This window comes from Nannobrachium achirus (genome assembly GCF_963921795.1).
Source record: "Nannobrachium achirus genome assembly, chromosome: 20".
In the NCBI taxonomy this organism is placed as follows: Eukaryota; Metazoa; Chordata; class Actinopteri; order Myctophiformes; family Myctophidae; genus Nannobrachium; species Nannobrachium achirus.
The window spans coordinates 44,060,909-44,074,783 of NC_137827.1; the positions used below are offsets into that span (position 1 = coordinate 44,060,909).

General features: G+C 40.2%; 1 protein-coding gene across 2 annotated transcripts; it reads left to right on the forward strand.

Annotated features, from left to right (window-relative positions):
• Window positions 1-3,704: 3,704 nt before the first annotated feature.
• Window positions 3,705-12,234, forward strand: LOC308305881 (cell cycle control protein 50A-like). 2 transcript variants are annotated; one of them, XR_013963145.1, is made up of 8 exons: window positions 3,705-4,174; window positions 5,178-5,300; window positions 6,323-6,430; window positions 9,075-9,162; window positions 9,295-9,438; window positions 9,933-10,142; window positions 10,715-11,301; window positions 11,333-11,351. XR_013963145.1 is itself a non-coding variant. In XM_080750777.1 (7 exons), exons 1-7 carry the CDS (start codon window positions 3,908-3,910, stop codon window positions 10,906-10,908), a joined length of 1,134 nt encoding a protein of 377 aa, XP_080606903.1. In that variant the 5' UTR covers window positions 3,705-3,907; the 3' UTR covers window positions 10,909-12,234. The 2 variants fall into 2 exon arrangements, 1 of the variants encoding a protein (XP_080606903.1); XM_080750777.1 differs by having other exon boundaries at window positions 10,715-12,234.
• The last annotated feature ends 1,641 nt before the right edge of the window (window positions 12,235-13,875 follow it).

Below are 13,875 nucleotides of genomic sequence, written 5' to 3' on the forward strand. Positions count from 1 at the left end.
TGGACCCGGAGGATTAAACAGGGCACAAGGATGATCAGTGTGTCATCCAAATCCAAATGGGTAAGAGGTATTAAAATAAACAGTACCAATGAGTTACCGACTGTATAAATGTCTAAACGTGGTGCTACAGATAGATGTAGACGGAGGACAACCAAGATACCCAGAGAGCTGTTCTGTGTCCTAATTCCCTTCAACAATACAACACTTAACGACCTAGAATACAGTGGAATGCTGTTGTACTTGAAATCAGGAATATATTTTATATTTTTGCAGTCTTTTATGCTTTTCAATTTCATATCCTTTTCTATCATGTAGAGCTGATATTGAGCATATTTGCAGTGTATTTGCAAGTGTGTGTGTGTGTGTGTGTGTGTGTGTGTGTGTGTGTGTGTGTGTGTGTGTGTGTGTGTGTGTGTGTGTGTGTGTGTGTGTGTGTGTGTGTGTGGGTGGTGGGGGAGTTTCAGACTATACTCAAAATTCTTCCATTAGCGAGTGTCTCTCTCTCATGTAATTAATTTTTGTTGACATATTTTGTTAAGACTTTAATCTACCAGAAGTCCCAGTATTTGTTTTATGTTTCAAGTGATGCTGTGTTGTTTTTATTGTGTACATGATTTTGTAAAGGAAAGTAATTTAAATAAAATGTACTTTTGAAAGGGAAATGTGATTATTTGTTTAGAATGTTAGAAGCCAAATAAGAAACACCAAACTCTACTGGCTTGAGATTTGTTTTCTAAAAAGACCAGAGATGAAAGAGTGCTCTGTCAAGGTTGGCAGTATTCTGTGGGGGCGTCTGTTTCATTTCACAGTAATTTGCTAAGCCGTCAGAGTTTGTATTGACCTATTATTTGTGTGGCCAGAGAATGAAATCAAAACAGATGGTCATATAATCTTGTGTTGGACAGACTATGGGCAAAATTCTCACGGCTATCTCAACACAGATGAATGCTCGCCCGTAACCACCAATTGGAACTATTTGACTAACAAGCTGTTTGCAACAACAACTACCAAAGATGCTCATGTTGGATGAAAGAAAACAATTGTTTCCACTTGAGCAGTTGAGTTATTCTTATGTCATCAGTTTGTACAGGGGAACAGAACAGTACCATGGTTGTTGTTGTGATTTATTATTATTAGTAGTAGTAGTAGTAATGGTAGTGGTAGTGGACTTTCTTGTGAGAATCAGGTTCAGCTTTGAGGTGAAATTATCTTTTTCGTGTATGCTCCATAATTTTGTACTTTTAGTAGAGAGAATATTGAGGTAGAGGGTAAAAAAGGAAAGAAAAATCACAAATCTAATCAAAGATATACAGTATATACTGTACAGATGATGTGCGAGTAGCAGGGATGTCTACATGTTCTTCAGAATATAACAGTTATGTTGTTGTTACTTGTTACTATATCATTATCAAAGACACACAAAGATGCTGTAAGTGATATTTATTTGTTAACACAGTTTAAAACAAAAAGTTAAGTAACAGTTCAGTTTCAATGTCTCCACATCTACAGTAACCCTGCTTTGAACAAACACTATAGCTACTATACTACATTACTACTATAGGGCATATAGAGGTTTTCAACTGGTGATCCATGGACATATTCATTTTATGTTGTCCCTTGCCAGGCATTCAGTAATGTAGGTAGTAGGTACAGTAAGTGAAGATATAACCCCCCCCCCCCCCTCCCATTAGGCCTATTTGATTTTATTTAATTTGGTATTTGTATGATATGAGGACAGTGGAGAAAAAAAGGTGTTATCGTCGTTATCAGTGGGCATTTGAGGAGGCTTTTATGCTTAAATTCCAAAAGTACTACAATGACATTGACATGCCCAGTTGCCCACACATTAGTTCAAACACAGTCTCGCTTGTGAAGTTCAGGGTGAGCTGTCTGGCAGAATCACCAGAGCTTACATAAAAGCTACAGGTATTTTACAGTTTGTCTGTGAGAGTTATGTCAACAATGTCCACAGGTTGATTCTAGTCAGGGACCTGGTTCACAATCAACCCCTACTAGAGCAATCATTATAGAGTAATTTAACACTTTATATTTTATATCATACAAGAACCTAAATAGCTAGGGCAATAGGCAACTTGTAGGATGAATAGTTGTTTTACAGTTTTTGGTATCTTCTAAAATGCATAAATATCAGTGGTGTAAAGTAACTACAGTAAGTACAGTAGCCTACTGTACTTAAGTACAGTTTTGAGGTATTTCCAATTTTCTGTACTTCTACTGCACTACATCTCAGATCCAATATTGTACTTACTACATTTATTTGACAACTTTGGTTACTAGTTACTTTGTAGATTTGGATTATTATTAGCCTATTACAAAACATTAACCACTTCATCTCCTTCAGCCATTTGAAAATAGCCGATCTACAAGCTCATAATTCGCTGCGATGCGATGCATTGTGAGCTTGTAGATCTACTATTTTCAAAAGCTTTTACATTTTGAACATGTGAAATGGGGCATTCTGATTCTGCATAATGAGTACTTTCTACTTTTGTACTTTAAGTATATTTTGATACCAATACTTTTATGCTTTTACTCAAGTACATTTTTAATTCCAGACTATATTTCTATATAGCGGTATTGATACTTTTATTTAAATAAAACATTTGAGTACATTTTCCACCACTGATACATTATTTATATGTGATTATAACACATGCTGCTGTGTTGATTGATAGTATTTATCATAAATATCAATATCAGCACAGTTCACGTGAGGAAGGAGGGCGTTTAGATGTTCACGGTGACGTCACAACCACGCAATAGCACCCCATTGGCCGAGCAAGCTTCCTGCTTGGTCTCTCTTCTTCCTGTCAGATTACTAAAAATGGGATTTATGGCTCTTTCAAGTGAGCTGGATCTCTGGGATCCGTTCCTTTCAAAGAGCCGTTCAAAAGACTCCTTTTAGTTACTAGTTACTTAGGAGAATTTGATTAGAATTACAAATCAATTCAATCCTATATAGTCTTAATATAGTACATTTCTGCCATTTGAAAATAGCCGATCTACAAGCTCACAATGAGTCACGTTGCGACCATTGTGAGCTTGTAGATCGGCTATTTTCAAATGATCTTTCTACATTTTATATTTTTATTCATTGGGAAACCTGTGAAACAGGACTTTCTGATTGATTGATTGATTGAAGACTTTATTAGAAGTTTGCATAGGAAAAGGTACAGTTTCATGACGGTACAGTTCACTGGTACAAGGTCTACTAAAAGGAGATCCATGAAAAGACTAAGCTTATTTCCACTGGAAACCATATGCATAATGAGTGCATAATAAATTGCATAATAATGAGTGCATAACTCATTATGCACATAATGAGTGCATAATAATGCATAATAATGAGTGCATAACTCATTATGCACTGTGCATAATGAGTAGGTCTACTTTCTACTATTGGTAATAATAAGTACATTTTGATACCAATACGTTTGTACATTTAAGTACATTTTGAATTCCATACTTTCGCTTGTAACAGAGACAGAGTATGTCTACATTGCAGTATTGATACTTTTATAAGTAAAGAATTTACTCCCCCTCAAAAAAGGAAAAAAAGGAACGGCTCCCTATACTGCGAACCGAATCCCATCGTTCATTTCAAAGAGCCGTTCAAAAGACTCGAGTCGTTCACGAACGTCCCATCACTACAGATTACAGTAACAACAAGGCAGAAAAATCAAGCGGCTATGATGACATGAATGGCTGTTTAGAATAACAGCCACACGCCTTCAAACCACATCCTCTTTCCCTACAACAAACAAACAGCGTCCTCTTTTTATTTCGCGAGGTCTTGAAGAACAGAGAACCCAGTTGTCGAGGAGGGGTCGACGGACGGACGGACGGAGGAAGAAGAAGGAACGGGTTATTTATTTCTCTTCCAGCCATGATGGCGTCCAGCTACAACGCTAAGGAGGAGGACGGGAACCACTCCGGAGCGCCCGGCGGGGCGGGCGGCGGCGCGGCGGGCTCCGGGGCCGCCGTGAAGAGCAAGAAGCCCGACAACACGGCGTTCAAGCAGCAGCGGCTGCCGGCCTGGCAGCCCATCCTCACCGCCGGCACCGTGCTGCCGGCCTTCTTCGTCATCGGCCTCATCTTCATCCCCATCGGCATCGGCCTCTTCGTCACGTCGAACAACATCAAGGAGTTTGAGGTACACAAAATAAATAAATACACTTTTATCTATAAAGTTGAAATATGGACTTTTGCAAGTTGCAACTTTACTTGGCTTTTTAATTAATGCTGCTGCAAACGTTACTATTATTACTGACATAATAGACAGTTTCACTTAATTGTACAGGTCAGTGAGTACCCCAATGTAAACAAACCATATAGTGTTTTCTTGGATTTAAATCCTAGTAGACCACCTTGTATCTGAACTGTCAGTACTGCCTGACTTGTCTTATGCGAAGTGCTAATATAGTAATCAACAATCAAACATCTAGCCTTTGATCAAGACTATCATAGATGTTTTCTGACTTTTTCTTTCGTATACATGTCAACATCGAATGATCTATTAGTCTTTTTGATCTACAAGAAGCCAGTTTCCTGTTGCAGTGTTTATTGAAGTATATACCAGTATTTGACAGGAAATAATCTTGCACCTCACGGGGCTTTATCTTTATTATCTATGTTATCTATATCATAATCTTTATTATTGTTTGTAAAGTTGTGATTGTGATAGCAAGCACAGCAGTGTGGTATGGTTGATACCACACTTGCATTTGGCTACTTACTGTATGAGTTGACAAATGAAACCTCTATTAGTTGTTGTTCCCTCTAACAAACCAGACATTGTGGGGATGAATGGGGTGACTTGAGCTATATATTTACACAATGAGATTGTTTGAAAAGTAATCATAATGCTTTACTGTATATAATGTGGGTAAAGGCTAATAATAGTAAGACCTGTTAGCTTAGAGAAAGTGGTAAGGGTAATACCGGTAAAAGTAATTGACAGAATAACTATGGAGATATCCTCAGCTATGTCCATGTAAATTATTTTGGTAGACATCTGGTGAACCGTTATTCAATTTGTACAAATTGATAAAAGTGTTGGTATTACTGCAACAGGAAGAGGATGTGGGGGGTTATGGTCTCATTCAGTGACTCAGAGTTTTTTACTATAACTTAGTCAACTGGTATGTTGTTTTCAGATCGATTACACTGGTGATGACGACGTGGCTCATCCATGCTACAACTGCGCTCATAACTTCAGCTGGAACAGCACAACACTGTGCAACTGCTCTGTGCCTTTTACACTGAAGCAACCGTTTGAGGTGAGATGAGCTCCATAAATAACCCTATTCCCATGGGCCCAAAAAAACGATTGTAGATTCTCTGTGTTAAAAGTGGGTACAATAACACAGAGGATTTGACTGTGTGTGCCAGAAAAAAAGACATTCCCGGCACCAGATGTCCATTAAACATCTATTTATGTTTGAAGAGACACTTTAGCGTTGGCTCGAGCACTGGTTAAAATTGATTACTCCATCTTAGAGTATGCGATTAAGAAGTCAATCCAGCAATACAAGGCTGTTATTGATTACTTACAGAAACCCCTACACTTAAATTGTATTTTTATTTTTTATGACTACCTTTCATCTCAAGTGCTTATGGAAAACAACATAGAGTGATTAATGCATTAAGCTTAACTGTAGCAGGTTAATGTTGTTTTTTCTTGTGTAGTTAGATCACAATTGTTGAGAAACTATCCTTCCTGGCTTTTATAAAACGTAGTATTTTAATTGCTGCTGTATATGTATTAGAAGAAGAGATGGGCTGTATATACAGATTAAGCCAAACGACAAAGCACCATCTGAAGCTACAAAATGACATGCGACACTTGTCACTGCATGACGGGTATGACGCGTTACGAAAAAGTTGAACTGGCTTCAACTTTTTTCAGTGCTCCAATGACGCAGTGAAGTGTCAATCATTAGTATGTTTTGTTTTCATCATTTCCAGTTCCCCTTCTCTCTATACCTACAAGATCCTGCTCTGTGCCATAAAAGGAAGAAAAATCACATTCTTGCCATTAACCAGTCCCCTCCTGTGCTATTTACACTTCAATGGCGAGTGGCGACTTGTCAGCAATGTAGCTGAGCCACGCATGGTCGTTTCTTAGCTTTCGTCGCAGCTAGTTGAACGCAGCCTGACAGACAACCTGTGCGGTGCATTGTATGTTGACTAGAACAGAACCTTTTGCTAAACCGTTCTGTGGGGTGAATCATTGTAAATATTTCTTGGGCAATCAACATTGATCTATTGATATTCATTTTTCACCTCTCCTCCCTTCCAGAGCAATGTCTTCATGTATTATGGCCTGTCCAACTTCTACCAGAACCACAGACGTTATGTGAAGTCGAGGGATGACAGCCAATTGAACGGTGACAGGTCATCTTTGAAGGTATGCCCTGCCCATATAGGGCCTCCTAGGCTCTTGAACAGCTTGTCCTTGACCAGTGTTGATTTCGTCGACTAAAACTATGACTAAAAATGTTTGTCAACTGCGTTTTCTTCACTGACGAAAACTAAATAAAAACGAAATAAAAACTACGCTGTGATAACTAAAACTAAGACTAAATATATTGACAATTTCGTCAACAAAATAAAAACTAGACTAAAACGTTAGGGAGGGACTAGTGGAGAAGAGAGTCATTTTATATTTGGTTGCTCTCAGGTTTTGCATGCTGAAAATAGCAGATCTACAAGCTCACAACGCGTCGTGCTGCGACGCGTTGTGAGCTTGTAGATCGGCTATTTTCAGCACGCAACCAAGTGTAAAATCAGTCATTACGATGCCATCAAGGCCTGCCAAAACACATTTCAGTTGACTAAGGGGGTCTTTATACCAGGACGATTGGAAACGCTGCCGGTCTCGTTTTGGATTTATTACCCAAAAAACGTCGCGTTTACACCTTGTTGTTGGTTCGTTTTTCTGTGTTTATACTACAAGTTGACAACGCATGAATTCAAGCAAAATGTGTCATGTTCCCAGCCTACATAGGCCTATACTGTGTATTCACCCTTCAACTATAAAATATAGGCCTATATTGTTTTTAATGAGACATGCTTTGTAATTAGGCTATGCTCCCAAATCCATATTATTATCATCTGTTCGCATATTCAATGAGTCCCGCAAAAGGAGGTTTTTAGCGAGGTGAAGTGAAACACCAACAAAAGTCACCTGGAAGATGAAGGTCGGAACATTTATAGCCTATGGAGCATATTTCTGGACATTATCTACGGGGATGGGCTATATTAAGTGAGTTCTGTCTTCTAGCTGCAACACAGAAGTATAACGCACCATGCGAGGCAACTAACGGAGTAGGCTAGCCTACAGAGGCACATATGGGTATGGTAGTCTACCATACCTTGATTACAAGGGAAAATAATAAAATGTACTTCTTAAAATAAATTCATCATGCCTGTTGCTAAGTATTGGCAACATGACTGTCTTGCATGCGTGCCTTGCACGTGCAAGACCAGACAACAGTCATGTTGCCATACCTTAGCTCTTACTGAACTGACGCACTGCACTGGGATGCGGCGCAATGGAGGATGATGTGCCGTCGCCGTTGCAAAATAAACTAACGGAATAAATTAATGAACTGACGCCATACGCCACTGGCAGTCTGTTATTTCACTGGAAGTCACAATCATAGCCTTCCGTTATGGCTTTAAGTAAATTGCCTAGTTTGGAAGCAACATGCGTGCCTTAAGAGGAGGCTAGACGCACTGGAGAGAAAAAGCGACATGATTTCTTTGACTGGAGGAGAGGGAGCGAGGATATGGAGGAAGTTTTTGTGATGGTCTCTGACTGACTGGACAGTTATGTTTATTCTGTCTGTCTGTCTGTCTGTCTGTCTGTCTGTCTGTCTGTCTGTCTGTCTGTCTGTGTCTGTCTGTCTGTCTGTCTGTCTGTCAGCAAGACTCAGCATATTACAATAACTCACTCATTACCTGAAGTCCGCTGCGTCTGTGATGTGGCGCGGTGCATGAAGAATTAATCCAGTATTTTTTGGTGAGAAGTTGAAAAAGGGGGACGCAAAATAGTCATTAATCATAGCTTTGCTTAGAATGGAATACCATAGCCTAATGGTTTAATTTAACTTTGCGGAGAGGAGAGCTGTTGCAACTCCGACAGGCCAGCTAGGGTACCAGCCCAGGTGCGACGACTTGTGCGTAATTAGACATTTTTAAAAGGCTTTCATATAGACTACTCCTGACATTTTTCAAATGAGGTTTGTGCTAATAGATCACTGGGCTATTTTCTGGGTTTTAATTAGGCCTACAACAACACAAATAATAATAATACATTTTCGGTTAGTCTGACAGACTGACACTTATATGCAGCAGGGGAAGGGGAGCAGAGGAGGGGGTGCTATGACATCATCGCACTCTCCCTCACGGCCGAATTCCGATATTACACCGTTGCGAAACTGATGCGAAACCGCAGAAATGCACTTTCAGAGCCGAATTCGGAAAAGTATCGGTTAGGGTCATGAAACCGCGTCTCCGTGTGTCAAAATGGCCGAATCAATAGTAAAAACTATCGTCTACAAAAAAATCGACCTCATGTAATGACCCCCTAAATCAACTGTAGATTTAGTCGACTAAAATTGTATGATGTTTAGTCGACTAAAATTAGACTAAAACTAATACTTTTCAGGTGACTAAATTATGACTAAAACTAAAAGACATTTTATTCAAAAGACTATGACTAAAACTAAATCAAAATTGCTGTCAAAAACAACACTGTCCTTGACTCATGTTTTCTCCCTGGCCTTCAACTGTCTTTTAGTGAGAAACTGTGGCAGTTTTTAGCCCCTCTTTTTGTGTATTGTTTGTTTGTTTTTGTTTCGTTGACTTGTGGTCAAGCTTTGGTCAGATCTATTAGAAGCTGACAAGCTATGAGTGGCGTTTTTAACCACTAACCTTAGTGCCCCTACTTTGATGGACAATCTAGAAGCTCACAACACTTTGGGTTTGTACGATCGGCTCATCCTTTATCCTTGTGTTACATTTAATCTCCACATCACTATTTGCAGAGCCCAAGCAAGGAATGTGAGCCTTACCGTACCAGCGAGGGCCTGCCCATCGCTCCATGTGGTGCCATTGCAAACAGCCTTTTTAATGGTGAGTAAAACAAATGTAGCAGCATTAGTAGTTTTACATGTTTATTCTCATCAGTCAATGGAATGTTGATTCAGCCATAACCTTGTGTCACAATGAACTGTGGGAACATAAACTTTGATGTCTGATTCCTAGATACTCTGGAGTTGTTTCACATTGACGCCAACAACACGAAAAATCGCATTCCTCTGGTAAAGAAGGGCATTGCTTGGTGGACAGACAAGCACGTGAAATTCAGGAATCCAGGCGGAGACGGAAACCTCACCGCATCTTTCCAAGGTACTTTCCATGCCATGCCAAACTAGGGCTGTCACAATTATTACATAATCGTCTAATCGTGATTATTTGACATAATCGTGATTATTTTTCATAATCGTTTCCATGTCAAAAATAGTGGAAATAGCAGATCTACAAGCTCACAACGCGTCGCATCGCGACGCGTTGTGAGCTTGTAGATCGGCTATTTCCACTATCAATTGTTCTTTTTTAAGTATAAAGTTGTCAAATATGTCAAGTAATTTCTTTGTATATTTAGGTTATGTGTAATATCTACCATGTGTAACTTCAAAGCCTAAAAGCCAAACAGAAATGTAATTGTCAACGACAAAAACACAATTAAATCGTTAATCGCAATTATTTGAGAGAAAATGAATCGTCATGTAAAATGTCATAATCGTGACAGCCCTATGCCAAACAAATGACCTGCTTGAAACATTGCCAGTGGAGATGCTATGATAACAGAGTCATCGCCATCGTCTTCTCTTCTCTCCCAGGCACTAACAAGCCGGTGAACTGGAGGAAGCCAGTGTTTGAGCTGGACCCTTTGGACCCGGACAACAACGGCTTCATCAACGAGGACTTCATCGTGTGGATGCGCACCGCCGCCCTGCCCACCTTCCGGAAGCTGTACCGCATCATTCAGAAGAAGTCCAGCATGACTCCAACTCTGCCCAGTGGCAAATACGTCCTCGAGGTCACCTATAGTATCCTTTTTGATTTTAGTTGACAGGCAATGCTGTGCATCCCAAAGTAGAGGCAGCCCTAACTAGGGCATTCACCAACTAAGTCATAAGAATGAGTTGTCAAAACTTTTTAGGCCGTGACCCCCAAAATAAACATATTTGAACTGGGGACCCCCACCCTGACAAGCACTTGGAATTGTAGGTATTACATTTAATGTGACTCGGTTCCGCAGATAAATATTGTGAAAATAGCAGATCTACATGCTTTGCGAGGCGTTGTGAGCATGTAGATCGGCTATTTGCGAGGCGTTGTGAGCATGTAGATCGGCTATTTTCACAATGTTTGCCACAGTTTGGCGAGTCCTGTCGAATATTCAAATACTTTGAGGTCGAATAATTAGAATACTAAAAATCACTATTCGTGAATGCCCTGGCCCTAACTGCTTTCCTCTTCTTGAAATTATCCACTTATCCAATTATTACTTGCCATATAAACGTCTAAATCAAAATATTTTACGTGAACCATTTGCAGCCTCCTTTACTTTCCACTTGATCCTGGAGTTTCAGCCCTTTCCTTTAACCATATGCATCAGATTACCCTGTGCGTAGCTTTGACGGCAGGAAGCGCATGATCCTGAGCACCATTTCCTGGATGGGCGGCAAGAACCCCTTCCTGGGCATCGCGTACATCACCGTGGGCTCTGTTTGCTTTTTCCTCGGCGTGGTTCTGCTCATCATCCACCACAAATATGGCAGCCGCAACAGCAGCCCCGATATTCCGAACTAAAGTCTTCCTATACAGAGCTTCCTATATACCCTCATGCTTATGTCACTTTTCCATACATAGTTGTGGCTCGCCACGCCTCTGCTCTACTTTACTCCGTTTATTTTGGTTAACCACTGCACTGGACCGCCCCTCATAGCACCCCCTCCTAGGGGTGGGCGATATGGTGATAATTATCGTGGAGACGATACAATGTCTCCACGATACAATGTCTCCACGATATGCCTTTTCAGAGATATCGTATATATCGTGATACAATTGAGGGAGCCTTGTAAAAAAATCCTGTTTAATCATTAATACAGAGATTCATTGCAGAATTCAATTTAAACCTGCATTTTGGTCTAAATCAGTAGTTCTCAAACTTTAAAATGTTATGGTCTCCACTTAACTCTGACAGTATACAAATGAAACCAAATGGACCCGTAAGGGTCCATTTGGTTTCATTTGTATACTGTCAGAGTTACATACTTGTAAAGTTCAATTTAGACCTCCCAAAAGGAACCCAGAGAGTCTAGTTTTTGTCAAGTAACTTGAAAAATAACCATCAAAACCAACGTGAAAAAGAATCGTGATAAACTTGTGTATCGTGATACAGCTTGGGAGAATATTGTAATATTGTATTTTTCCATATCGCCCACCCCTACCCCCTCCTCCCATAGGTTATCATCGTCATATGGAAACCGCTCTGTGCTAAATGCTACCTGGATATAATCTTCATTTTAACCTATACATTCCATCAGACACAGTTTCTGCTATCATAAGAAATGGGCCATGCCGTTGCTCAACACTGATTCATGTCTCATTTTCAACGTCCTTTTCAGTGGTTGAGGAGGGGTTCCAAGAGCGTGACACAAAAGGACGGAACAAAATAAATAAGAATATTAATTTATTACTACATACAGTGACATTTAATAAACCAATACCCAAAGTAGGTTTGTGACAAACGTGCTATCTGAATCCTGCTACAAAAGTAAATCATTAAACCTAACTTTTCACAAAACTGGTGATTTGCCCCTACTGCTCTGTGCTATATTTATTAGTGCAATGGATTACACATAGAAAGGGTAAGACAGCAGCAGGAAGCTAATGTTAATAAATGCTACATCTGGTTACTCTTAGAGCTAATCGTCCTTATTACAGTAAACGCACAGACACAATGATTACTAACACACCAGGAATTACACATCCTCTCAAATGGAAGATACAAAAACAATGGGTGGCCATAACTACTGTATTTGCAACTTGCGAGCTTCCATGCAGTCCCATCCATAGATGTCACAATGCTATTGAGTATTCTCTTACCAACCATTGGACGTCACCATCCTAGAAGTTAGAGTTGGGGATGGGGTGGGGGGGGGGGTTCTTGTACTTGTTAGTACCAGTGTTAATTTCGTTAACTTCAACTAAAACTATGACGAAGAAAGCAAGCTATGATGACCAAGACAAAATATATTGACAATTTCGTCAACAAATTAAAACTAGACTAAAATGTTAGGCAGGGACTGGTGGAGAGATCCTGTATTTTATGTTTGGTTGTGCTTGGGTGTTCGGGCGCTCTGAAAAAAGCTCACAACGCGTCGCATTGCGAGCTTGTAGATCGTCTATTTTTCAGCATGCAACTAAGTGTAAAATCAAGCATTACGACGCCATCAAGGCCTGCCAAAATACATTTTTTGGCTAAAACCAAATTTAGATTTTATTCAAAAGACTATGACTAAAACTAAATCATATTTGGCTGTCAAAATTAACACTGGTTTGTAGAGGATACCTGGTGACGGGTACTAGTGGAAAGGCAAATAAGGAGTGGTAGAGCCGTGGGGTGGTGAGATGGCATTATGTATCGCAAAAGCATTCTTAGTCTCTCGAGCCAGCTTATCTGTTCCACAATTTTCAAATGCTACATAGACAGTCTGTAATTCCACACGGTAAAAGTTGAGAAGAGGAAGCTGCCGTCTGCTCTTCTCTATCCAGCCAATAATGACACCATTCACAAAAAAATATTATAAAAGATTTTTTTTTTTTATATCTTTTTGAATTTCCATTTTTGATAAGCAGCTAGCTAGTAATCGACTAATTTGGAGTCCAGTACATTTGCATGATTGTGCGGTTCAAACGGAAGTGGGGAATTGATCTGTTTTCTACTCTTTTTCGAAGCTTACATTTGAAAATTGTGGGAGACGTTGCGTCTGTCTTGAAAGACTACCTCACGCATGCTAGGGTGCCCCGTGGGGCCCCGTTCCGGACTGCTTGTCAATTTCAGCCTGAATGCACTGGTCCTTGTAAATGTATGTTTTACGTTAGAATACTCGCTAACCTCTCTCTTAGTCACACAGCAGTCGCTTGACTGACGAGTTTCGCACCCAGCAGTCCAGCGATTGCTACCCTCTGTGTCGCTGAGGGCAACAACCACTGTGTCAAACTCAATAACACAGGAAGAAGGGGATGATTGATCAGGTCTTCATCCACTACTTTGGAGACTGCATGCATGGTCGTGTATAGCATTGGGGAGCCTGTCCACAGAAGAATGAGCGGAAGAGCGCTTTATATATCACGCGTTTGCACACAGCGTTTATTGATGCCCACAACATTTAAACCTATTTCATACCTGCTTTCTGTGGACATAGCCCCCTGTGCTTGTTTGTCCATGTCTACAATGAAAACACATTGGCCCCATTGTTTAAGGCACACTCCTCACATTCAAAGTCTTCATCGTTGCTGGTGATGACGATGAGTTCTTCCTGAATCCGCAACATCCTTTAAAAAATAATTTGGGCTGGCCATTCATGTTTTTCTCCTATGTTGCTTGCATCAGGCTTGTGCCATCATGCTTGGCTAACATATCGGATGGTCGTGTACTCGTGGCAAAAAAGGAGAGTGTTGGAGCCTTGGATTCTGTGTCTGTGTGCATGTGTTGTAGCTTCAACATGGCTGCGGCTGTTCATTATCTGTTTTACTTTGAAGTTTGTATTT